Here is a 27,190-nt window from a genome sequence, read left to right on the forward strand (position 1 = left end):
GGTCTCGCAGCAAGCTATCAAATACGGTGCATTGCTCGGCTTTTAACAAAACGCTATAAGTCGCCAGGTGTTTCATCAGATTCGAGGTGTTACCTCCTTTGACAGTATCACAGTATCACCTTAAAGCACTTGTTGCAGGCTGCTGAGTTTGCATCTTTTGCTGTGAAGTACAGCCAGACTTTGACCACTTCGCCTTGGACATTTTTAAACTGTAGCTCTGCTCTAAAAGAACGTACGTACCTGGGCCCGCCCACTACGCTCGCAAAGGTGAAATGATTGGCTAGAATTCAAAGTGTATGACATTTCAGGGAAAGAAAGCACCGAACTGTGCGCTGCTTTTCGGTCTGGTTACTACCGTTTATGTCAGAACCGGTGCACATCCCTATATATAACTCACCACTGTTTATGCTTGTGTGTGTGTGTCTTACACCCAGTGCATTGCAGCGTATGGATCCAGCTTGCTAAGCACCCATGCTACTGTTAGCTGATAATTCAAATTCTGACAAAGGCTAAATCAGAAGGAAGCACTCTGGCATAATGAGAAGAATAAAGGTAACCATGTCAAACATGCAATAAAAATGTCATTCGTGTGGTTTTGTGTGCGTGCACGTGGAAACCTGTGAGAGGACAATTAGGAAGATGATTAAGGAGACTTTATTCTCCTTCTAACTACCAGCAGTGAGAAAATGTCTTGGCTTTATATCACAGCGGCATAAAAAAGGCTTCACTGGCCGATCACTTCTAACACTTAGGCAGGTTCTCCTTCTCTCTCTCTCTCCTCTACTATGACTTATGCTCTCTCATTCATCCTCCTCCTTCTCCAAATCAGTACTTCAGTGGATGCTAATGAATGGTCGAGTCACTGTTATGTAGAATTGAAGTGTGGGTGATGGAGCAAAGAGTGTTCATCCACACAGTGAATGCCACATTGGCTCCAAGTCCACAGACGGTACTACTCTATTTAAGAGGCAGCTGTAAGTAAGAGCAGAAGCAAGAGGTGGTGTCAGAAAGTGTTACGCCTTTCAGAAGCCATGTTTTGAATATTATATATTGGAAATCCACACGCAATATTCATAAGAAGCCACAGTGATCAATGATTGCGTGGTTTATTTATCGCAAATCAAAAGAAATAGGCAAATGTTTTGACTTATCACTGTTCAGGTCAGTTTTTCAGCCACTTATTTTTAAGCCTGTCTCCTCTCACATGAGCTGTCAGTGTTTGGAAAGTCTGAAGCAGTGAATGCAGCACCTACGTCACACAACTGCCCCTGCCATGCCTTGTTGTTGGTGGATATTGCTCCATAGTGTCACTAGTGGTGCTTGAGATATGCAAACAAGTTTTTGAAATAGCTTAAAATATATCAAACCCTCTATATAATTTTTACTTTGCAAGTTTTTACATTTCAGAAAGTATATGTTTAAACTTTATATTCTAGAGCTTCAGTGTTTTGTAAAATATACAGGTCTTTCCCAGTACAAGTCTCACAAGATTTTGGTGGTAATCCTAATGAAGCTAGCCCAGCTTTAGACCATGTCATGTGTTGGTATCATTACTCTAATGTCTAATCTTGGCGATATCTGCATCAGTGAGGCGGGGGCACTTTAACAAGCCTAACATAAAGAACGGCACTCATAAGGATCATAAAACATAATGTGGATAACTTGGTTTTGGTCTTTTAAACCTGATAATTGACTCTATATATTACAGCTCAGTAATAACATGTCGAGCTTTAATGTAGAGTCCTGCTGCTGTTCTGTGTTTTTAATTTATCTACCCAGCTAATGGATGTAGTGAGAGCTGTGGTTATTGTGTCAAGTGTTCCTTGAGTTCATTTAATGAAATTCTCATTGAGATTTGGACGGAGAAGATTGCAAAGGCCAGACTTTTCTCTTGAGAGGGAGATTTTTCCCTCGTGGCTAATTACATTAGAAAGTTTGGGGTAAGGTACAGGGTCAGTACTGCCCGTTTCAGATAAGAGATTAGAAACTAAAATGTCTTAAAGAACAAGATGTGTGTAGGGTGTATATTTTTACGTGGATGGTGTTTAAATGTAGCCACTGTAGATTTTAGCTTTAAAGTGAAGAATCAATGGTTTCCTCGCTGACTTTGTAGAGTGCTGATGTAAAATGATATAAGGCCAATTCAATGATAAGGACTCACTTTGTTCTTGATACAGCTTGGGGAAGGCAATTGGATTTAATAGCCTTTCAGCACTTTTTATTGAATATCCATATCTCAATGAAATTATCCTTCTGTCTTGAGCTGTAGTCTCTCCTCTCTGTTAAAGCTGCGTTGCTTCTGCACCAGTGGCACGACTAAATCAAAGTTCCAAATCAAACAGAACTGGAAATGGGTTGGCCATTTGTTTTAAGTTACTCCTTTCCTAACACTACATATCAGTCGTGTTATATATTGATGATTAGATTCCCCTGCTGAAATGTAAACACAGGCAGAAGTCAACTGGCTGTCCTGACATAATTACTCTGTCTTATTCTCCAGTGTTTTAGCTTTGTGCTATTTACAACAACCGCTATAAGCTCGCTGAAGCTGTCATGGAACTTGACAAGTCTACCCTTTTTAAAAAAAAAAAACATTTCACTGGCTTATTTGATGATTTAATGAGGTTGTTCTCACGCCCAACCCAGGATGTGGTCAGGATCCTTTGGCGTCACATAGTGACACACTAAGCAACCCTTAAATGTCATTTTTCCAGTATACAGGGTAGTGCCGTAGGATAGTGGGAAGTCCTGCAATGTCTAAAACAAGCACGATGCGACTGTGGGCAAAACCGTTGTCCAACCGTGTTACACCATGGTAACCAAGAAAGCAGGAGAAGGTTGTGGCAGACAAAGTTGACAGATGTTTATCATTTTATATTTGTAACCCAAACCACAAGTTCACTGCTTGCCCCTGGAAGCTTCTTCAACAGCAAATTGGTCCCAAAGAATTGGCAAGACCAAAAATAGTACAGAATACCCTTTTGAAGAGCATGAGAGCAAGGGAGCATTACCCTGCCCAGAACAGGGTTACCAGGGTCCCACCCTGGATCCAAGCCTCCTACAGGGGCCTGAGGGCACGGTTGCCCCATCTTTGCCCATCCCAAAATACCTAGATTGGCTGTAGGGGATCAGTGCAGTGGATACAGAGCAGAAGTGGAGGTCCTAGTTGTACCCAGCTGTCAAAACTCGCTAGAGCGACAAAATATGTCCCTCTGTTACTCACTTTGAAATCCAAGCTCCAGTATCTTGGTGTCTTGGGAAATGGCATGTTAAAATATGATGGGAAAGGTTTCATCCCCAAGTGCCAAAATGTGACAAACTAGGACTGAGAATTTCTTACATGTTCTCAAATTCACACCGACAAGATGATGTTCCAGTTTACTGTCTAGTGAGTGACAGAGGAAAGGGGAGAATCCAGAACATTCAGATGCTGTCTGGCACTCCTGCCACAGAGCGAGTTAATTAAAAGATACTGACATTTAAACAAATCCTGGAGAGAGAAAAGGTGACAGGGGAGAGAAAGAAGAATCAAGAAAGGTTGACAGAAGCAGTAAGATGATTGAAACTGGTTTGGGGGGGTTGCATGATGTAGCCATGTGTGGTGCCTCAAAAGCAAGCTAATGGTTCAGAAGAGTCACTGAGACATTATAAATTAATTTCCTTACACTTCGCTCACTTCATGCTGTCATACTCGAGCGCATTCACATGCACACAGAGACTTGTCCATTGATTAGGAGTTATTTCACTCTCATAATATTCACCTGCAGTGCCAGAACTATGTATAATTCATTCCTGTTCCCCCCCCTAATTTCAATCAAAGTGTTTGAAGATCAGACTATGCTGTGCCCTGATCATTATAGTGATCAGAGAGCGTCTAATGCAAATCTTTAAAGGATACGCCAGTGAAATGATCTGTCTTATATGCTATAGAAGATTTGTATACACTGAGCAATGTCTGCGTAAGTTGTAGAAGGACGAGAGGAAACTGTCATCACAGAAGGAATAGAAGACATATGAAGAGAGAGATATGTGGCAATTCTTTAATCACAAGCAATTCCCTTGCTCACCACCCCCGCTCTTGTTTACCCTGCTCTTTCCTAGATTATATTATATTCCCATTTGCCCCTTATTTTTGCCTGTGCCAAGACTTGCAAGTGGACAGCCAAAGCACCGCTCAACCTCTGTGGGTAATTCAGGATAAATAATGCTTCACACTTTTGGACAGACTTCATCTCGTCATCACTGAGGAAGAGCCAGCTCACCAGAGGCTTGATATGTAGAGAAGAAAGGGATAGAAAGGCAAAGATAAGGAAAAGATACACTTTTATTTAGTTGAACTGACAGAGAGGAAAAGTGATGGGGACAGAGTTGGAGACAAAAAAGAGGACTTGACAGGGATGGTGACAGATGTCCAACATAGGCAGCAGCAGCCTTTCCAGCAGGGTATCGAGGTTTTGCATTTGAGTGACAGATCTTTTAGTGATCCTGTCAGCTGCCACAATTGGAGATTAGCTAGAGAATTGGCTGAAGGCAAAAAATGTTCAGATAAAGTGCAAGTGTCTTCATAAAAAGTTAGTTAAAAAAGAAATTGTGTTAAAAGCAGCATTGAACATAGTGGTGTAACACTAAGGACATTCAAGGAGTTTCTATATTAAGAGGACCTCAAAGGAACAGTTAGTTATGTCTTTTTTTAGTTAACTTCAATTTACTTCACTTCAGTTCAGTTCAAATAATGCCACATCACAGCAAGCATTTATATTGTAAAACCCCAAACACTAACAATCGAACTACCCAGAGATTAATAAAAATTTACGATTAAATGTAGAGCATTCTGTAAGCACAAAGGTGGGCCTGAAAGCCAAAGACTCTGCTATCCGTTCTACTTTTAAATACCCTAGTAACCACAAGTAAACCAGCAATCTGAGAGTGAAGTGTCTCTCCAGTTAATATATGTTTACCCAACTAAAAATACTTGGTTCATGTTGCGATTGGCAGCATTGGTTGGACGTGTTAGCCTGAAAGCATGCTGTCATGTGTTGAAGACTTGGAGCTTGGTTCTGAGAATATAAAGTCATTGGGAAAGTGTTTACTGACAATTAGGATACTTTTCAGACCCAGAGGCTGCATCTATTGTTAATATGAAGTCTGTGGTTTGGTTCAGTTGCCATAGATAGTTGTATGGAAAGTCCAGTTAGACCAAGGGTGTCCAACTCCAGGCCTCAAGGGTTTTAGATATCACCCTGGGTCAAATTAGTTCATTACCAGGCCTCTGGAGAACTTCAAGACATGTTGAGGAGGTAATTTAGCCATTTAAATCAGCTGTGTTGGATCAAGGACACATCGAAAACCTGCAGGACACCGGCCCCTGAGGCCTGGAGTTGGACACCCCTGAGTATCAGATTTCTGAGTCTGGATCAGAAATCTGATCCAGACTCAAAAGACTGCAGTCTGGTTGAAAAGGTAAACAGCGTACAGTAATGCTATGAATGTGATGTTGGGAATAATTGGAAAATATGGTTGTGTATTTATGATATGCAACTTTTTGTTAACCCAGCTGGCTCTTAAAATGAACAAGGGCATTTTTTCTGGCATTGCCAATCTCAACGGTCATAACTAAGGGGCAAATTACATCAAAAAAATATTTAAAGACTTTGAACAAATGGCTAAAACTGTATTTGTTGAAAGGGACTTCGCATTTGGCACTTTTGACTTTGCAAGGTTTTACTTCTTTAAGATGTTGTCCCAGTTCAGTTTCAACAGAATAGCAACAGAGAGAATCTCCTCCACGTTAATCTCACTGTCTAAGCACTTAATTGTCCATAAGCACATTTGACCAGAAGAAGAAAAAGCTTTTTTTTCTGTCCTTTGACTTCGATTCAGTTTTCCGGTCTCATTGGAGACCTTACCAAAGCAGCAATCAGTTATTTAAGCCCCCATGAAAAGGTTCAAGTTTTCTTTTGTCCCAGCGACTCTGAGAAGCGGGTCTATACTTTTATTACAATTAAACTTAACTACTGCAGCACATTGCACTCTACTCTCCCCCCAGAAGCTTTTAAAACAATTGCAGCTTACAAAGTACTTCTGGCAGACTGTAACTGGAGCAAGTAGAGTGCTCACATCACTGCTGTTTTAAAGTCCCTGAACTGGCTCCTGATGCATTTGAGGATAGATATTTAAGATCCTGGGAATATGGATGTCTTCTTAAAGAAGCAATTAAACTGGTTGATATGCTGCAAAAAAGACACCTGACCTGTGTAGTGCCCTCAGTCTTTGCTGCTCACTCTAGCAAAGATGAAAGACTGTGATGGATTTGACTTTGCCAGTTTTGGCCCCAAAGTGCCTTAAAAAAAATTCTCCTATTTATACATTTATTCTCCATAACCCTGAAACCTGAGTATCTCTGTTCCATTATAAATTATTATATCCATCCATCCATAAATTTTCTTCCGCTTATCCTCATCAGTGTTGCAGGAGGGGCTGGAGTCTATCCCGGCTGCCATAGAAAGGCCATGGTCAGGTGACAGATTTAGGACTTCTTCTTTTTTTATAAGTGTCTCATTGTTGTAATTTAGGTTGTTGAAAGGTTCTTTAAAAAGCTGTAGAGTTGATCCAGTATGCTGCAGAGAAAATATTCTTCCTGTTAAAAGGGTGTTTTTCCTTCCCATTGTCATCAAGTTCTTCCTAATAGGGGGTTGATTGACTGTTGAGGTTTTCTCTCCAGGACTTTTACCTAACAGTATAAACCATCTTGAGACAACAGTTGTTATATCAATGAAAGTGAATTGAAATTGAATTGGATTGTTGCTGCCTCTGCCCTTATTACTTCAGTATGGTATTATCATTGTTGAGCTCCCAGCGGCAGCCCATGTCCCAAGCATTTTTTTCAGCAGTTCAATGAGGTTAGCTCTTTTGTTTAATGGGAGCATTTAGTGGAACCAATTTGGGGTTTTGTTAGTAGGATTAAGAACGAGGAAGTCATCTTTCTGAGCCAGAAGCACAAAAAATGTGTTGAACTGTTGAGTCAATTACAAGAAAGGGGAATTGGAGAGGAGGAAAAAAAGGACTAAAATAATGAAAAAGTATAAAGCATTGTTTTCAATTGTGTGTTTTCCAACGCGTCGGTGTGTGAGGCAGGGGAGCCGAGCTTTGCTGTGTTCGCTGTGTACAATAACACCAGAATCTGCTCTCATCCCCGGTATGACTGCCTGTGGAACAAACATCTTCAAAGGGAAACACGATTGTTTACTGTCAGTCTGAGGACCAGCATGGGGTGAGAAGACATGAATGGGGTCCACAGAGAAGGAGGAGATGATGTGGGGGTGAGATAATGGAGGAGGAAATGAAGAAGATGGGAACGGCAGAGCGTGGAAAAACAGAACCACGGCTCCAAGGAGGAAAGATGAGTGAAGGATGCAAGAGTTGCTCCAAATGTGAGATGCCTGCAAGTGTATACTTAACATTTTTGAATAACATCATCTATCATTTTCAGAACAACTTTTTCCTTGTTTAAAAAAAAGTGGAGTTTTGCCTTCAAGGGTCACTAGTTTTTTTCTTTCCTTTCTTAATGCCCATAGAGCGATGATGTCTCACGTTATTAACACTCGTCTCCAGAAAATTAGAAAAGAGAGGAAGCAGATGTCAGAATTGAATACATCTCTTTTAATTTGCATTTTTATCACTATAATCTTGAACATCAGCTACTTGTATTCATGACGCCTGGTTGGTTGATGACACTGTCACTGAATACCAATAAGGAAGATGTGTTAAGACAAACAAACACTAAATTATTTTATGAAGGTGGAGGGAAGCATTGCTTTAACAGCTAATCTGGCAAATACTCTTCAGAAGTTTTCTATATAATACAAAACAACTACTCAACCTTTTACATTACAGTCTATGAATTTCTGTTTTTGAAGTATGGGTGCTATGTGGGTTGCACGCTCAGTCTCTGGGTGATCAGTTTACCAGTTAGTCACTGCAACTAGCGTGAATAAAAATCCTTAGGATTTCTTAAAATCTCATCATAGCAATATTTACCATTTAAGAGGTTGAAACTGTTAGTTCTTCAATTCTTTTTGGTTCTGAAGTTATTTAGTCATGTCACTGTGAGAATTCTTAGACAGCTCTGTTTTTCATCCCTCTACAAATTAGATTGTGCGGTGTTACTGTATTATTAAACTGTAGATATATAGTTTGATTAGATTTGATAGTTTATATATAAAATAACGCTGATTGAACTCCTGAAAGGACGATGAAGCAGAGGATGATTGAAATTGGAAATGGAAATAATTTGGCACAGATATTCTTGGTTGGAAACAAGCTCCTGCTTTACACAGATCATGGGATTTGACTACCTTAATTGCAACAACCTGTAGCATGCAATGTGGTGGTAGCAAAACCTCCAAATCTGAAGCCAGAAACCAGTGGCATGCTCCTCTGTGGTTGACGGAAATGCTACCCTAGCTAAAGGTTTAACTCTCCGGGGATCTTGACGCAACATGGAGCATGAGCTCAACTGGCGAATTGTACGTGGTCAGCTTAACCGTTGTGGTGAACCAGTCGGATTATGTGCCAACCGTCACTTATGGGCTTCACATATGGCCACAAAAATGAGGTCAATGATACAACCAAAATGAGCTTCCTCCGTAGGGTGGCTCGGTTTGATCTCAGAGGTGTGGAGAGGAGCTCGGGCATGCAGAGAGAGCACAGAGTGGGACGCCTGCTACTTAACACTTTAATAAACAAACTTAGGCAATGCTAAACCAAATGCTTATTTTGCACCTCAGTATTCTATTTGAGCTGACAGCAGGGTGTTTACTTGCACAGAGTGTATTTCTGATGTTCATTTTCATTGAAAGTTTGGCTTGAATTTTTATTTCTATGGTTTTAAAAGTGTTTTTTTGTTGTTTTTTTGAGAGAGAGAGTTTTCAAATGGCTTTATGCTGTCAGTGACTTTTAGTGAGGTGACTGAGCACAACAAAGTGGAGGTTCATGGAGCTTTTATGCCAGCAAGGCAGCTTAGTCATCACGACTGTTGATTCTGTAAGGGTCAGAAGGTATGTGACACACTGGGAGGTCATAAATTCTTTCTGCTGGTTGTGCCACCTGATGGCTGGTCACTATGGTAACATCAGCACTAAATTAAACTGAAGCGAGTCGATTTAATTTAAAAAAAATGAATAATAAAATGTGCTGTAAGAAGACTGCAGACAAACATTACTACTGATACAGAAACACATCTGTGGGCTGAGGCCAAAGCCCAGGAGCTCAGTTGCTGTCAAAACCCACTAACTCATCAACTGTTTTCTGATCCCATACAGAGCTTGCACTAATGCTGTTAGCACTTACAGGACACAGCCTCAAACTAGTCCAGTGTTGACAAGCAGGGCAAGAAAGGATTTGGTCCTTCAGTCATGTGTGTATTGTGTTGTGGCTTTTAGGCCACACTTCATCCATTTATACTCATTCAGCTGAGAATGAGTGCTTTACAATGAAATCTTTTCTGCCTTTACGCCTTTCTACTGTGAGGAGATAGAGCAGATGCCTGACAGGAGATAGAAAGCGTCTAAGTTGTTTTTGCCTGACCTGCCTTTTCAGAGCAGGGCCGAAGGAGGAAAAAGGAGGAGATGAGCAGAGGCACTAAAGTCGGTGTGCCTGCGGGTAAAGTGAAATCCAGTCAAAAGTAGAAATTCAGAGTTTGGAGTATTTTTTTTTAACAACAGGCTGCTATTTGTTTGAAATGCCTTAGAAGGAGGAAAAAGGAGAAATTTCTCAATGTGCTGAAATACAAACACCCCCACCACCCCACCAAACAAAAAAATAAAAGCAACAAAGAGCTGCATCTACAATACAATAATAATAATAACTAGAATTATTCAGAGAGTACAAAGTTCTGCCGAGGCGGCTCAGTCTCTGGGCAGTATTTACTTTTAAGGGAATAGTATAGTAGGAGTAACCTGTAAATAACTGAACATGAATAAGGTACATATATAATATTATATAATCTAATACTACCGTATATTGCTAATTAACTGGGCACCTCATTCTCTTTCCTTTTGCAATATTTTCTTTGAAGATAAACAATTTTTGGGGTCATCTTAAAAGAAATGCAGATGTGAAATCAAAAGTGAGGTCAGAGGTCATGTGACATGGTTTTTGGAGGCAAAAGAATCCCCCTATATTGTTCCCTGTATTCCTATTTATTAATGCAATAGCAGTAAGAAACATAGTTTTAAATAGCTTCTCACTTTGACCTTAGATCAGTCTATTAACCTAAAAGGAGAGGTCAGAGGTCAAATGTGATGTGATATTTTAAATCTTTATACAGTACTGTCTACATGTTGATAACACACACCACACTTGTAAGAATTATAGTTGCTTTTTGTCAGTTTTCCACCAATAAATCTTGAAGACCTCGGGCGATGTAAGCCACATTTCACTAGATTGTTAACATGACCTCAAGTTTACACCCTTGAAAAAAGTAATGAGAAATTATTCAGAAACTTTCCAGCTAGTGAGTACTATGTGTCATTTTTGTCTCATTTTTGTCATTTATGTCTAATATTTCTTCTTCTTGACATAAAAAGTTTAAATGGAAACTTCAATCTTTACCTAAACCTTTATTTTTTTTTTTTTTTTAAATTAAAGAAAATACAACATGTAACTGATGCATTTCTTTTTTAAAAACTGATATAGCTGGGCAACATGTTCAGGATGTAAGCTTTACTCTGTGACAGCTGGGATGGGCTCTCTGAATCGGATCAAAGATAGATGGATGAAAGCAAGTCCACTGAGTCCAAGAGTAATAATTCCACATTTACAGTACATTGGTAGAAACATAGTCTCACGGGTGAAAGCCCGTTCATTTCTTTGTAGCTCTGCCTCTTCCTTATGTAGACTTTGTGACTCTGCATTTTTTTCCACTACAGGACGATTCAGTTTCAGTATTTTTCCTCCCCACTTAAGTTGCAAAGCATCACAACAACATGATTGGTCAGTTGTAATGGTGGCCCCACAACAACATCATGATCTCTTAACATAGTGATCTCAGATATCATCATGTGGCCCAGTGCATCCATGTAAGAGTGAATCACCAGCTGACCTACACACCCGTGTTCTGGGCTTGTTGTGTCTGAGACAGGAAATATTCTAAGAGTGATTCTGGGTCCAGTCGGAATCCAACACTGGGCTCAGTCTTATCTGGTAAAATCACCCTGGTGGCTCGTGATGGGGTTTGCATTGCCTTATACCCAGAAACATGTATTGGTTTCTGGGTAAACACCTGCAGAAACCCAGTCAGAGGAAGCCTAAGGAGAAAGATGCCACACTAGATGAAGTCGATTAGAAAATGCAACGCAGCAAAGAGTTTTTAATTTTTCTTTAAAACCAAATGTCAACACAAAAATGCAGCTGATAACACTCTGAGAATCACAGCTACATTTATTTGTCTTTCTTTGTCTCCTCACCCTCGCAGAGCCAGGCCATGCGTATCGTTCGGACAGTCGGGCAGGCGTTTGAAGTTTGTCACAAACTGAGTCTGCAGCACACGCAGCAGAACACAGATGGACAGGACGACCACCACAGCGACAAGAACAGCAATGACTCCTCCGTCACAGGTAGACACGAACACCATTCCATTTTTTATTCTATTAAAGCACTTCTGCTGTGGCCTCAAGTCTGTTAAAAAGTGCTTACTGCAAGTTCAGTTGTGCATACTGTGATCACTTTGGAGAATGGTGGAGCTGCAGAGGCACTAAAGACTGCAAGGTGAAAGTTGCGTGCAAGTTTTCAATTTGAATTGAACTCATTAAAAGACAAAAAAGTAGACGCGAGCTCACTGAGGAGAGGTCAGGAGCAAATGCAACGATTGATTGAGTGACGTTTTGTCTCAGGGTAATTCATTTGTTGTTTTACCTTCAGCAGGCGTTGTTAGTGAACGCTGACAGGCAAGTTCATACAGAGACAGTCTAAGATTGTTTTTCTGCGAGATGCCAGAAATGTTATTTTGCCATGTAAAGCGCCCACTTAGATAAAACGCACTGTGATTTTAAGACGAGTAAATACAGCTGTTTACGAGGTTTACTTTCAGATGAGAACTGCGCAGGGAGTGAGCGGATAGATAGACGTGTGTGGGTTGATGTAATGTAGTGCTTCAGAGGCATGTGCTGTGAAGGAGACTCGAGGCTTGTTTGGCTGTGGCAGTAAAAACATTGTCGGTGTGTCCAAAATTAAAAGCAGACCTTGAGAGCAGACTTTCTGGACCAACAAAGGGCACATCGCTGATAGAAACAGCCAGGCTTGTGCTGCCGATAGACTGATAGACCTTGTCTTTTTTTTAGACGCCCATAACAAAACATTGTTAAATTGAGTGCCTAAATTGTGGGTGGATTCAGTGCTGCTCTTTCATATTAGCTGGAGGTTGTCCAGGTGGCTGAGTGAATAAGACTCATACTTGCAATTTCCATCCTGTGTAATTTCCCCCTGCCTCGCTTATTTCCAATCACCTCTCTGCTTCTGCATTCATAGAAATGCAGAAATTATCCCCAAGATAATTTATGGTTACAGTTGATATGAACATCATTCAAAATGGCATGTTTATGCCTTTTTACTGCAAAAGCTTTTTTTTTTTTTCTGTTCCATCCTCATTATGCAGCAAGTCGCTCTTCACCTTTGTCTTTCCTCTCAAGAAAGATGTTCTCTGTTTGGATGCTGCACTGTTGCCATAACACTGTAGCATCCAAACAGACTGATGGCTGTTGGTTTTTGCCTGCTCTGCTCCTTGGTTCACCACCATGAGACTAATTTACGACATAACCAATTCATTATTTTTATCTTCTGATAAAATCTAAAGTGATGCCTCCTGTTTTAACATAAATCTGTTGTATAAACTAAATCCGATATAAATTTAGCAGCTATTCTCCTCAAGGTGGCCTCGTTGCCAGCCTCTGGTCTGTTTGTCCCCATCAGCATCAATGTGTAACATACGTGAAGTGGACTACAGTAGAGATATCAAGGTCCTTTGATGTCTAAAATAGAAGCCGTGCAACCACTGGCAACTGAGAATATTAAGAATAGTAACTGAGGGAATGTTGTAGAAGTTTGTTAGTGTCTTTCCGTAACAAAACGTAAAAGCAAAACTGGAAGACATGAAACTGATTTAAAATATTAATATAATACAATTATAATTATAAAATAAGTATTTACTAATAGTCCATAAGCACAAATCTGTGTGTAACCTACGCGTATGAACATTCATCATCATCATCATTCATCAGCCATTTATAATATTTGTATCTGAATTTGTTTGTACAAACAAATTTAAGTGTCTCTGACCATATGGACAAGCAAATGAAGTATTATTATCCTTATTATTGTTATTAATGCTAAAAATTACAGTTGACTTTTAAATTATAAAAGAATTATTACATTTAATATAAAGAAAACAGAAGATTCAATTGAAAGGTGTAGGCTTTTAATTTGAACCTGTGTTCTTTGTCGTCTCTTAAATTATCGTATCTTTCATTAAAAATGACATATCGTTGCTGGATGCAACAGGCTAATGTCGTCGCATTATTCCAGTCTGCCCTGAGTTTCTGATCTCTTTTGATGTCCAAATTTATTTCCTTTATTTGAGCCACGGTGGGTGTCTCAGAGGAAACCATATTAAAAACTTCTATAATTTCAGCTAGTTCAGTTTTATTTATACAGCGCCAAATCACAAAAGCAGTCGCTTCAAGGTGGTTTATTTTGTAAGGTAGACCCCACAATAATACACGCAGAGAAAGACCCAACAATCATATGACCCCCTATGAGCAAGCACTTTGGTGACAGTGGGAAGGAAAAACTCCCTTTTAACAGGAAGAAACCTCCGGCAGAAACAGGCTCAGGGAGGGGCGACGATCTGCCACGAACGGTTGGGGTGAGAGAAGGAAAACAAGATGAAAGACATGCTGTGGAAGAGAGACGGAGATTAATTACAAGTAATGAGTCAATGCAAAGAGGTCTATTAACACATAGTAAATGAGAAAGGAGCCTTTGGACATAACTGTTTTCATTTCTTCAGCTGGACTTTCTGCTGCTTTCTTGCCTTAGAAGTACAGTAGCGTCACCATTTTCTCTGTTCACCTGGAGGCATTTCCTTAGAAAGAGAAATGTGGGTGGAAGAGTATGGTGATTATACGAGACTGTTGCTTCAGAACTGTTCTCGTTTATTAACAAATGTAGGAACAAAATAGGCCGGTCACATTTCATTAATTGGACAGTAGTATAGCATACGTGTTTATTTTTACACTGTGTAAGAATGTACATATTAGTACATGAAGACCATTGGGTTTATACCATATTAGTTGCGTTTGGGCTCATTGTCATGCTGAAAAATGGAGATGTTGGCAATCATTGAGTTGATACCCAGGTTATCGGCTTTTCTAACTTGTCTAACGTTGTGTTGTCAGTTTCAGTTTTAACCTTGAGATAGGAAAGAGTCTCGGGAAGAACCAGTGAGAGTCCATTAGCACTTGTTCTATCAGATTGTAATCCTAAAAAGTATGTTTTTAATGCCCTAAGCAAAATGGGAAAGAAGTGTCATCAGTTCCATTGTGGAAGTCCTAAAAGTAAAGCAAAATCTGAAGGGCTGTCAGCACATTCCCCAGTGCCCACAAACACCTACACACTTCGCATAGTCATGTGTCCTCAGACTGCACTAACAGGTTGTACTGGAGACGCACTGCACATACACAGCTGTAGATGTGCTGTAGATGAGATTCCTGCCTGTATTGTGCCCAAACTGGAAAGAAGGAGAATGGTATGCTAGAGCGAATATCATGGATGAGTCAACACAGAGAAACGGCACAACAACACTGGTGGGCTGAGCTACTTTTATCCGCTGCCTGATGTCTGGACGGCTTGGGTTGTGTGGCAGCCCGGGGACACGTGGCTCTCAGTGGGGTCCTGAGAGGACAAGACAAGGAGTCATCAAATGCAGCTCTTTTACACCATTGTTCCAGATCTTACAGCGGCCAGCTGCTGGTCGTCCTCCCTGCCCTGATCTACACCGGGCAGGGATATGTTATTTGCAGATTCCCCTCCAGCCCTCCAAAGACGAGCTCGTTTTCACATGCTGATGAGCCCGGAGATCACCCACACGCTCTAACTGTGCATCGCACACACATTGTAAAGAGGACCTCACATGCATACAAGGAGAGGTCTGTACACACGCACTCACTGTCACGGTGTGTTAAATAACACAAGCGCCGTCACGCACAGCCAATGTGCTTATCTGAAGAACTAATTATCATGGCAATGAGAGGAGAGGGGAGGAAAAAAAGGGGGAGATAGTGTGCTGGAGGAAGGCATGTCTAGTTGAGATGAGGAAGAGGAAATGATGTTAGAGGGGAAAATAAACTCAGGAGGAGGATGAAAGGAAGAAGAAAGACCAAATGTAGATTAGAAAAGAGGAGAGGGGATGGAGAACTGGGTTGAACAACAAGAAGGAAGAAAAGGAAGAGAAGAAAGTGTGCGGCAATGTTTCTGTACTGTTTCAGAGGAGTTGTCCAACCCAGACTGAGTAATATAAACAACAAAGAATTTTGTAAAGTCAGCTTCCAACCTTGGAACTGGATCTAACGAAGCCCACTGAATGATAACAAATGCCAGTGTCATTACAGTTCAATTTAGCATGAGTTATAACAGAGCCACAGGCGTGAATATCCATTCAGCAGTAACTAGATAGTCAGTGAATGCTAAGTGTGCTGGGTAAAAAGCCCACGGGCTATATGATAACTTTTTTAGCTACAGTTTAAAAGCACACAAAACAAAAACTGTTTATTTGAGCAAGTTATTTTGATTCAGTCAGTGTGATTTTTGACTATTTTATTCATGGAGTGACAAAAAGCAACACAACTGCACCTGCTTCCAGTTCATTTATACCTGTTTAACCCTTTTTTCAACTAAGAAACAGTAAAAGCTCAAAGTAATTTTGGTCATTTTAACAGTGAATTGAAGCGCTAGTGATTCCACAGTTTTCTTCCCCTTCTCTTTCCATTCACACTCACTTATAGAGTAATGAACCACTGCTGCCGCTGCTACTTTGGTTTTAAAAGATTTAGAATATTCCAGTAGCTTAAACAAGGTAAATTACTGAATCTGATTACATTTTTATAACCCCCCCGTTCCCTGTACTAATCAGAAAAATATTCACTGCATATAAGTTTCCATGCAGATGAGTCTAATTAATGGTTGCCCACAGTGTTGTCTCCAGGCTTCCCTCAGCGTTTTGGAGACAAAGAAGGGTTCAGTTCCCCCTTCCCTCAGGTCAACCCTGCCCTTCCCTTACTTGCACTTCTGCTGAGGCACTGGAGGCCTCTGCCACCTGGGCCTCTTGTCACCACCGTCTGCACCCACAGTGGACATGGGTGGGCACTGAGGCTGAAGGCAGCTGGCGGCTGACTTTCTTATATGAGCCGTGGTTTGAGCCTAAAGCTTAATTTGGACTTCTGCAGTGAATCTGTGTAGAGCCTGCAGTGTAACATGCACAGGTGGCTAATTTTACATATCACTTTTCATTTGAATTATAAACTTCAGGGAAATCTACTTTGCTAAACCTTTATAATAATAATAATAATGGATACTTTATTGATCCCCATGGGGAAATTACTTGTTTTTCTCTGCATTTGACCCATTCACTCAGTGAAGCAGTGGGCAGCCCACTAAGCAGGCGCCCGGGGAGCAGTGTGTAGGGATGGTACCTTGCTCAGGGGTACCTCAGGGTAGCCGTTAAGTGGATTCGAACCGCCGACCTTCCGATCATGGGGCGACCACTTTACCTACTGAGCTATCCCTGCCCCAAGTGCTTGAAATAATAGTTATGCCATATTCATCATACCAGGGTCACACATTCCAAGAGGAAGTGTTGCTGTATGTAATCATTTATCCAAGACGTATAACGCTTGCTCTCTTTAGTCATTTGTAAATGGCTCCCACCCAGGCCCATGTATGCACCATTTCTCAATTTGCAACAGTCTCCCCGCAAAGGAGCTTAGCTCTTTTCTTCTCTCAGTGTAATTAACAATAACAAAGTCATCTGGAAAGAGTTGAGGCTGAACTGGGAAGCAAAGACAACAGGGGGAAATTATGTCAGTAGCAGAGAGCACGGGTAAACACCGGGCAGCAGAGCTTTGCCAGTTGAGTAGAAAGGGTGAGTATTACGAGGTGTAATGGAGGAAAAGGTGAGAGTAGTACTGGCAGCAGGTTTTGAATGGTAAGTATTGGAGATGACAAGCTGTGCTCCTTCCAAACTATTGGAGAGGAGGTTTGAGTGGAGGGGGAGGAGAGGATTAATAGCTGGGTGCACAAGAGGGGAAAACGAGCTGAGAGAAGTGACACCCTGTGTGGTCTTCTGCTGCTGGAGCCCATCTGCTTTAATGTTTGATTCAGACATGCATTCTTCTGCATACCAGGAACATACAGTGCAGATTTTATCCTGTCACTGAATCGAATTGAATTGAATAGACTGGTTGCAACGAGCTCGGAAAGAACTTGATACTTCCTTTTCACACCATTCTTTGTAACCCTAGAGATTGTTGTGTGAGAAAATCCCAGTAGATCGCCACTTTCTGAAATACTCAGACCAGTACCATCAACCATAACACATTTTCTTTCCCATTCTGATGCTCTGTTTTAACCTCAGCAAGTCATCTAGACCATGCCTACATACCTAAATGCATTGAGTTGCTGCCATGTGATTGGATGATTTGATATTTGTGTTAACGAGCAGGTGAATAGATGAAAGTGAGTGTATTTCCACTATATATTCTTATATTCATGCTTATTCGCTTTATTTCGTGATAGCCAGTGGTGGGCAGATGGATTTGCCAGCTGATATAGTTTTGCCAGTGAAGGGAGTGCAGCCCCTATGCCAGTCAAGTGTATTTTTAACAGCTAGAAAACAAATGCAATTTTGTTTTGTGGGCAGTTTTCAAGTGCAGTGCAGTTGTGCAGTTTTATGGAATAAAATATGGAAACACAGGCTTTCCTTGGTTACAAGGTTCACATTGAATTGGGTGAAGACATTCCAGGTACTGGGAGGAAGTGTTTCAGTGACTGTGACAAAGTTCTACAGAGGAAATATCTGAAGGCAGGAGGAATCTCATAACTGAGAAATCATTGCTGGCAAATATCAAGTTAAATCAACATATTTCTGCTTTTTTAATTGACTTTAATGGTACTTTTTAAAAATGTCTTTCAGTGCATCGATCTCTCATAAACTGTGGCAGCTTTCAACAGTGTTTTTACTAAACTAACATGTTTGGATTGCTGGAACTATTAACAGCAACAAAAGTAGACTTTACCAAATAAAAGGAAAATGGATATCTCCATTAAAATTTTGATTAAAAGCGATGGGGCCACAAGCAGAAGAGTGGGAGGGCTGGCTGTGAACAGCAGCTGTTTTGATTTTGTGTCACAGGAAGCAATTTTATTGATCATCACAGTTAATATCTGCTTTGTAAAAACTCAGAGACCACCACTGATTTCTGTATTGGAAATAAATTAACAGCAACAGGAACACTAAATGGAAGCCAGAGTGTGCTCCCAACAGTACATTTATTTTAAATTGACATTAAATTTGACATCTGTGTGGCAATAAAAAAAAATTGTCAACTATTTAGCATACTGTGGCTGTGTGGAAACTTTTCTCTTAAACGCTTTTATGTTTGTCCACCCATGTGTGTGTGCGTACATGCTCACGCCTACATGTGTGTGTGTGTGTGCAGGTGTGCGTGCTTATCCACCTGTGTGTGTATGTACTTTCCTGGGCTCAGTTCGGGAGCTAACAGGTGCAGAGAAGACGGCGACCGTCGCTGAAGAGACCGACATTGATGCCGAGGAGGTGAGCCAGGCGCTAGCAGCAGAGGATCTGAACCTCAACAGAGGAGTGACTGACCTGGACGCCACAGCCAAGACAACAGATGTGAACCTCTCAGAAAACAAGGTAGGCAAACACTGTGTGTACAGATAGGCAATGTGGTTGCCAAGGTTCATGTATGTTCTCTGTATGTGTGGCAGCAGCTTGGCATTACAGTTGGCAAATGGACAGGCCTTTAGCGCTTTTCTAGTCACTTTATTCTCTAAATTTGAAGCACTTTATCTACTGCACATCCGTGTCTGTTTTGGAATCAACAATTAATCTCACACATGTACGAGGTGGCAGGAAGGCTCTTTTACAAAAGATCCCAAACAGAAAAGCCCAACGTGACCAGGAGAGTCAAACTAGTTATGGTAAAGTTGCAGAGCAATTAGTGGTTGGAGACCACATCAGTACCAAGATTATTGCCACTGTACTGCATGCAATGAACTCACACTCTTGTTGTTTCAAAGACAGGGACAAAGGCCACAACCACATGCAAACAGCTGCCATCTTCAAAGCAACTTTGGTGCATCAAAGCAGTGATAAATGACACAGTCAGTCTGCTATTAGTTTGTGATCGAATGTGGTCAAGTTACAATTACATGCAATCTGTTTGTGATAATGCAGCACTTGACTTTTACAAATCTGTTGCCATCTACGTGCAAAGAAAGACGCTCACTTTGCTTTATAAAAAATATACGAAGTTGCCAACCAGTTGATTCAAGTCGCTGATTGCAAAGTGATGAGTTGCAGACGAGTTGTTTGGCACACTCTGATTGATTGTAAAGTGTTGGCAATCTGTGTTTGCAAATTAGACAGCAGTTATTTTGCAAACCTTTAGCAATTCTGAGAGTAGCTGCAGGACTATCTGTGTCGGGCCACGACTGCATGGAGGCAGGTCGCTTTCAGCTAGGTGCTAACTGTGTTACTACGTGGCGATCAAAAGTGGTCGAGGGTGTCGTACACAAACTGAGCCATCAGCAGAAACCAAATGGACACTTTAAGTTGTAAAATATATATTTTTTAAATGTAAGTAGTTTTTTTTATGCCTTGCTTTATGAAACATGACCTTTGCCCCTATGTCAGCGTTCCCCAACCTTTTTTGCGCCACGGACCGGTTTATGTTTAGATTTAGACTTTATACAGATTTCTCGAAGGCTTTCTTTAATGTAAGATTTACTTGAGAAATCATAAAGTTTTCATTTTCATTTGAAGATAAATGCATGTAGTAAACTCCACTAAAATCAATGTTACACCAGCTCTGTGCTTGTGTATGGCATGACTGTTAAGAAAGTAGCTCCCACTACTTGGTTTCTTTCAGGAGCTGTTAGCAGTGTGTTGGCAACTGAGCGCAAAGATGGCCAGTTCACGTCTTTGCATGGCCTTGTAGTATTAGAGATTTGATACTGCTCAGTCAGACCATCTGCTCTCTGGCCTGTGAAAACTCACCACTAGCATCTATCTATAACCAGAGAAAGGCTGTCTGGCCTGTCGGAAGGTGTGAGAGCATGGTTGTTTGGCCTGCTGGCAGAGCAGCATAGTAACTGTTTTTTACTGGATTTACAGTTGTATGCAGGGGTGTAATTGTGTTTTTGATAGAGGAGGCAGTGGGAGGGAAACTCTACGTGATGAGGGCAGAGATGGGGTGCAGGGTGATGTTTATTATGCTACTGTTTGGCTCAAGACCTAGGGCTCCATATCAAGTTGGCAACAGCGGTGCATTGTAATAATTTTATTACGTTTTTATTATTTATAGCTTCCCATAGCCTGGCTTTGCTCAGTAGTGAGTGGACAAGTATAGCAGAAAAGCCTGGACTGCTTTTATTTGTTACTTTCTATATTCATTCTTTTGAACCTGTAAAACATTGTCACAGTTACAGATAAGTCATACAGAAGTCAATCCTAACTTTAAGCTATAGTGGGGGGTTTTTTGTATAACTTTATCAGTCTCTCACATCTTTGTGGAGGAATTTGGGTCCATACTTCTTGACAGCATTGCTACAGTTCCTTGGTAGTTGTGGGCATTTAGTGTTGCACAGCTCCATTAGTGTCCCACGTTACAGTCAGATTGGAGTTTGGACTTTTACTGGGCTCTTGCAACATCTCAATTCTTGAATTCTTCAGTGATTCTGTTGCATTTTCCTTTTGCATGATTCAACTTTAGCCAAGTTTTAGCTGTTGGACAATACTTTGGTATACAGAGTTTGCGGTGAGCTAAACAAGTGCAAGGTGTCCAGATCCTGTGGCTGCAAAACAAGCCCAAACTATCACCCCTCTGCAACTCTGTTTGACTGCTGGTAGGACTGTGCTGATGTCATGCATTTAGCTTTTCTTAAATGTGGTGCTGACGGTTAAGACAAGATAAGATAAGATAACCTTTATTAGTCCCACGTGTGGGAAATTTGTTTTGTTACAGCAGTGGACAGTGCAAGTTGCATAGAAAAATTAGAGAAAAAACACTGGAATAATATATCTATGAGATACTGTACACAATAGAATAGAATAAAATAAAATAAAATACTATATACAATCGAATAAAATAGAATACAAATGTTATATACAATTGAGTATAATACAACGATGCCAGAAAAGAGTATTGCACTTAGTGTTATTGCACATGTGTGGATGTGTGTGTTTGATCAGTTGAAGTCTTTGTTGTGGAGTCTGACAGCAATGGGGAGGAAAGACCTGCAAAATCTCTCCGTCCCACACCGTGGGTGCCGCAGCCAGCCACTGAAGGAGCTGCTCAGTGCTGTCAGAGTCTCCTGCATGGGGTGGGAGATGTTGTCCAACAGGGATGACAGCTTAGCCACCATTCTCCTGTCACTCACCACCTCCACTGGATCCAGAGGGCATCCTAGAACAGAGCTGGCCCTTCTGATCAGTCTGTTCTCTTCCTGTCTCCGGCAGAGATGTTGCCGCCCCAGCAGACCACACCGTAAAAGATGGCTGAGGCCACCACAGAGTCATAGAAGGTCTTCAGAACTGGGCCCTTCACTCTAAAAGACCTGAATTTAGGGCCAAACATCTCCAGTTTGGTTTTCTTTGTCCAAAGGGCATTCTTAAAGAAGTCTTGTGGTTTGTTAAGATGCAATTTTGGAAACCTGAGTTGTGCTGCCATCGTCTTTTTTAGAGAGAAGACTTGTTCAGTCTTTTGTGTTGTACTGGGACTAAAATGCCAACTGAGGCTTATAGAGTCTGTAATGTAGCTGTTGGGTTTGTTGCAGTTTCTCTGATCTCAGAGTGAACTTGCTGGCACATACACTACTGACGTGTACCTGACATTAAAGTATATAAAGTACATTAAACTCCTTCTGTAGAGGTGCTCACACAGACAGATGTGCAGTTAATAAAGTACATTTGAATAGCAGCACCTGGCAGCTACCTACTTGCTTAAATTCTTATAGAAGGAGTCAAAGTATACTTTCTCCTTTTTCACAGGACAACGTAGAGCTCTGTGGAGATGTTCGTTTTTACTTTTGCTGTGCTGTAGGACTTTGTGCATACCACTGACATGCATACCCTGGCAAAACAGCAGCATTTAACACCCTGGGAAGGAGAACAGGCTCTCCAGACAGGCTACTGTTTTCGCCTTTCTGTAAGCTTTATTCAGGCTAGTGTTCATTTTCTAAAAAGAATGTTAATAAGAGTCATGAACAGACTGCTGTTGTCTAGCCTGAATAAAACAATGCACCAAGATTTATTACTGAGTGCTCTTGAGTGAAAGGCTGTGGCCTGAAGAGTTGCCAGTTTTTGGGACAAAGTTGCAACATTTGCCAAACATTTCTGCTACTTAGCAAATTAAAGAGTTGCATTATTTATTCCCTCTGATGCTCAGACGGTCACATTCACCCCGACTGATTTGGAGTATAGTTTTTGTTTATATATCTTTTTAATTTCTTGATGGTCTTTTTTTCATCAGATCTCATAAAACGCTCAGGGCTGTGCTTAACTCCGGGTAACCAGGCTGTTCCTTATTCATCTTCAGTCAATGCTAAATAGTGAAACAGATGAGCTCCTAGGCAACACTCCAGGCCAGCGTTAAGTAAACGTCTCATCAAGACCCACACAAGAGTGTTATGTCACCTCAGGCTTCAGGCGCACCGAAACATACCTGTTAACACACCACGTGAAGAGATGCCAGATGCTAAATCAGAGTTATAAAACCAAGCTATTCATCTGGTTAACAGTCCTTGGGTCCCATTAACGTTAGTTATGAGACCCTTCATTACAGCTCCTGATTGAAAGCAACATGGCGTGAAATCACTGAAACAACGAGCTCTCGGCAGTGACCTCTATTCTCAGGTCACTGGAGGGAGCGAATGTCTGTGTGCGTGACACATTGTCGTGTGTTCATGTAGTGTGCGTATTAATATATATATATATATATATATATATATATATATATATATATATGCATTTTTTCTGACACATGACACATGTGTGCGCGTGTGTGCGCGTGTGTGTGTATATATATATATATATATATATATATATATATATATATATATATATATATATATATATGTGTATATATGTATATATATATATATATATATATATATATATATGTGTATATATATATATATATATATATATATATATATATATATACACACACACACAGAGACACACACACGCGCACACATGTGTCATGTGTCAGAAAAAATGCATATATATATATATATATATATATGTGTGTGTATATATATATATATATATATGCATTTTTTCTGACACATGACACATGTGTGCGCGTGTGTGTGTCTCTGTGTGTGCGTGTCCCTGAGGAAAGGGATTTGATTCACTACAGGGTTTCTTTGGAAGCTCATGAAAGGGAAAGCAGTCTGCGAGTGTTAAAGTTCATTCTCTTCCTGTCAGCTCCCATTAGACTGACAAATCCCTCGGCTGCCTGTGTTCAAATGATCCCAGAAGACTCGGAGAGCACGCATCAATCCTACCTTAGGCTTTCGGTCCATGGGGTTGAGTCAGGACGTCTTCATTTAAAGGGCTTGCCTCAGGGATCACAAAAAGTATTAATCCAAGGCAAATTACAAAGTCACTGGGTGCAATGGAGAGACAAAAGTGTGCTTTACATATTTCTGGCTCCTCTTGTGTTTTTGGTGAGCGGTAAATGCTTATCTAATGGATCAGTCAAGTAGAGTAAAAATAGGACACCACTCTCCTTGTGACTACAAAATCTCAGGGGTTTCCTGGTGATGTCATTGAATTTTCTTTTTGCTGTAGGAGACCGATTACAAGTATTTGTGGTGTCCTCTGTTCGCCCAGAGGTTAAGTGTGCAAAACCACTTTCAAACAGCAGGTGATTCCACAGGTCATTGGGTGGAAAACTACCAGCATCCAAGCTCTCATGGTGCATCTCGTACTGGCTGCGATCACTCTTATACCAATTAAAAGTGAAGTTGCCGAGCCCATTTGTTCAGTAGTTTGCATAAGAGTTCCACCAGTGAATGAATAAAACGTACGTTTACATTGACGAGCTTTAAAGTGTGACTTTAAAACAAATGCACTGATAGAGGTTTTGCATCTGGCCTACTTTCAGATGCTGTCAGGTAGGTGTAAATGCTTTATGAGAGTAATGCTATAGACATCACTCCACTGACAAATCACTTTCTGTCCTCTCCTTTTTTCCGCTGTCCTTCATGACTTTTTTTATTTTGTTTTAAGCTCTAATATGGCCTAACGTTGTTGAATCATTAGACAGGCTTCCCACTCACAAGCTATGGTGCCCAGTGGGTGAGAGGCAGAGTCTGTGTTTAGTTGGATGTGATTTTATTTTCCTTGGGGTTTTTTTCCTCCTATATTTCCCTTGTTATCAGCTTTACAGTTATTACAGTCTGGCTTTGGGATCACAACAAATAAAAGAAAGACACGAGGGAATAACCAAAATTAAGTTTAATTTAGCAGCAATACATTTTTCTTTTATCAAATGCAACAAAAATTCAGGCTTGGAAATGAGAGTGGCAGAAAAGCAATCTGCCTGGTGAACTCAAATCCAACTATATAAAAAATCAAAACTCAAATAGAAAAGAAAATTGTGTCAGAAGAGTGAGCTGCTACAAGGAGGAGGCAGGTTTTATAGATCCTAGACACAGTGGCCAGCTGCCTCCACTTTCTTGATTAATTCCAGCTCGAGCCAACCAGGAACCGTGGAAAATCTCATGGCCTAAACACAGGAGACTAAATACCAACATATCAATCCAGTATTTGTTTAGATCATACTTTCTTTTTTAATTGAGGAAAATTAGAAGCAATAATACGCAAAATAATTCATTTCAGTTTTATTTATATGCCACCAAAGTAACAATAGTTTCATCGAGACACTTTATATTATAAGGTAAAGACCCTACAGCAATAGATCCAAATCCAACAATCAGGCAACCCTCTATGAGCAAGCGTTTGGCAACAGTGGGGAGGAAAATCTCCCTTTTAACAGGAATAAACCTCCAGCAGAAACAGGCTTAGGGAGGGGCGGCCATCTGCTGCAATTGATTGGAGTTAAAGGAGGGAGGCAAAAGACACACTGAGAAAATGCAGAGTGGTATATAAGGCATAGAGAGTGAAAAGAGGTGAGTGAAGCCCTCAACAGCCTAGACCTATTGCCACATAACTAATGGAGCATTCAGGGTTGCCTGATCCAGCCCTAAATTTAAACTTTATCAATAAATAAATATACAAACCGTTGTAAGGAGAATAAACTTTCCCAAAATAATTGAAAAATCAACATTAGGGAAAATGTTTATACAGAGCTTTGCTTGACTTTTGGCAATATTAACCCTTTAAAGCCGGTCGGAGCGGACACGCTCCATTTTGCGTAAGTATTTTTAAATCCCGGTAGCACTGCAACCACGTAATTTTTTTTGCATATGAAACCGGAGGAGTTGTACTTACATCTTATGCCATCAGCTTGTCCTAGGTCACAGTTTCCTTCCACATATAGCTTTGCAAAAACTGCATAAAAAGCGCTTGCAGCAACAAAAACATAATATTCCAGAAACACGCTTCGCCGATCCGATCAGCTGTTTGTAACACTTCCTACGTCCATCAGCGTGAACTGCCGCATGTCCGCCATGACCTGCCCGAAACCGGAAGTGACGTCATTTTGCGGAAATGTAGTTTTATTACGATCGGGGCCTTATGAGCCTATACTGGTGTTTTTAAAAGTTATGTTTGAATTTATGACTTTCTGTGTCGTTTCTGGGATGCTTAAGACTCATATTGCACTGCTGGAAATAGTTTATTTTGATGCATATGCTGCTTTTTTGCAAATTTGCACTATAATATTTATTTTCGTTTTTCCTGCAATATATAAAAATTGGTGCATTTCAAAAATAAAACTATGAAGACACTTAAAATAAATTTCCTGTGGTGGGAAACTAGTTTGTGCAACTTTTTTTGTATTTACAGTTTTGAGGGATGAGCCTCTTAAATTTCTCTAACTAGAAATATATGTTAAAAAAACAAAAACGATTTTCAATTTTTTTGTAGTTTATTGCACTTTTTTGCAATTTATGTAATTACTATGCACCTAATGCAGACATATTATTAAAGTTTGGGCTATAATGGTTGTATTGATGTATATCAACTTGAAATGCTCCCAAAAATGGCTCCACAGCATGTAAAAATATAATATAAGCTCTGGCGGACTTGGTTCTATGGTAGGTCTTAAAGGGTTAATATCCCTCAAGTATGCAGTCTGCACTTCCTGGAGTGAAAAACCAGCGTAGGGATAAAAGATGCAACACTGCGCAAAAGTCTTAAGCCACCACTCAGTTATTTATGTATTCAAGGAACCAGAGTGTTTTGTCATTTTTCATTCATTGCGATTTATTAATTTATACGAACAAAGTGATTCCCACGGAGCTAGTAGCTAACAACCTGCCATATCTGGGCATGGTGTGCAGTGTGACCTTTAAAAATTTAAGGAAACTGGGTGAGTGACATCCATGATCTGTGTCAAGAAGTGAACAGTCATAGGAGCTACTGTTCACTGAAGACTTATAAGAAATGGTCTGTGTTGGAAGTATTGCTGTCAAGAAGTCATCATTAACAGAAACTGCAAGAAAAGCTGCACAGCTGAGGTATGCCACGTTATACAAGAACCGGACTGAAAATCAGTGGTAACAGGTGTGTCAGCAGCCCTCTGTAAAAGGCTGGAGGCTCTGTCATGGTTTGCATTTCAGCCGGCGGTGATGGGGACTTTATCAAACTTGATGGGATTATGATTGCAGACAAATACTGTCAAAATTGATTTAATTTTCAAGCAGT

General features: G+C 40.5%; 1 protein-coding gene across 4 annotated transcripts in view; it reads left to right on the plus strand.

Moving 5' to 3' along the window:
* Window positions 1–27,190, plus strand: part of LOC309692846 (carboxyl-terminal PDZ ligand of neuronal nitric oxide synthase protein-like) — a 272,306-nt gene that overhangs the window by 163,635 nt on the left and 81,481 nt on the right. For 2 of the 4 annotated variants that reach the window (XM_082511678.1, XM_082511677.1), the window contains exons 6-7: window positions 11,474–11,615; window positions 18,768–18,985. In XM_082511678.1, the coding sequence (XP_082367804.1) occupies window positions 11,474–11,615; window positions 18,768–18,985 (360 nt within the window). The remainder of the gene's footprint in view (window positions 1–11,473; window positions 11,616–18,767; window positions 18,986–27,190) is intronic. The other 2 variants (XM_082511680.1, XM_082511679.1) reach the window with 1 other exon arrangement.

Source organism: Aulonocara stuartgranti, assembly GCF_965226115.1.
Source record: "Aulonocara stuartgranti genome assembly, chromosome: 17".
NCBI lineage: Eukaryota > Metazoa > Chordata > Actinopteri > Cichliformes > Cichlidae > Aulonocara > Aulonocara stuartgranti.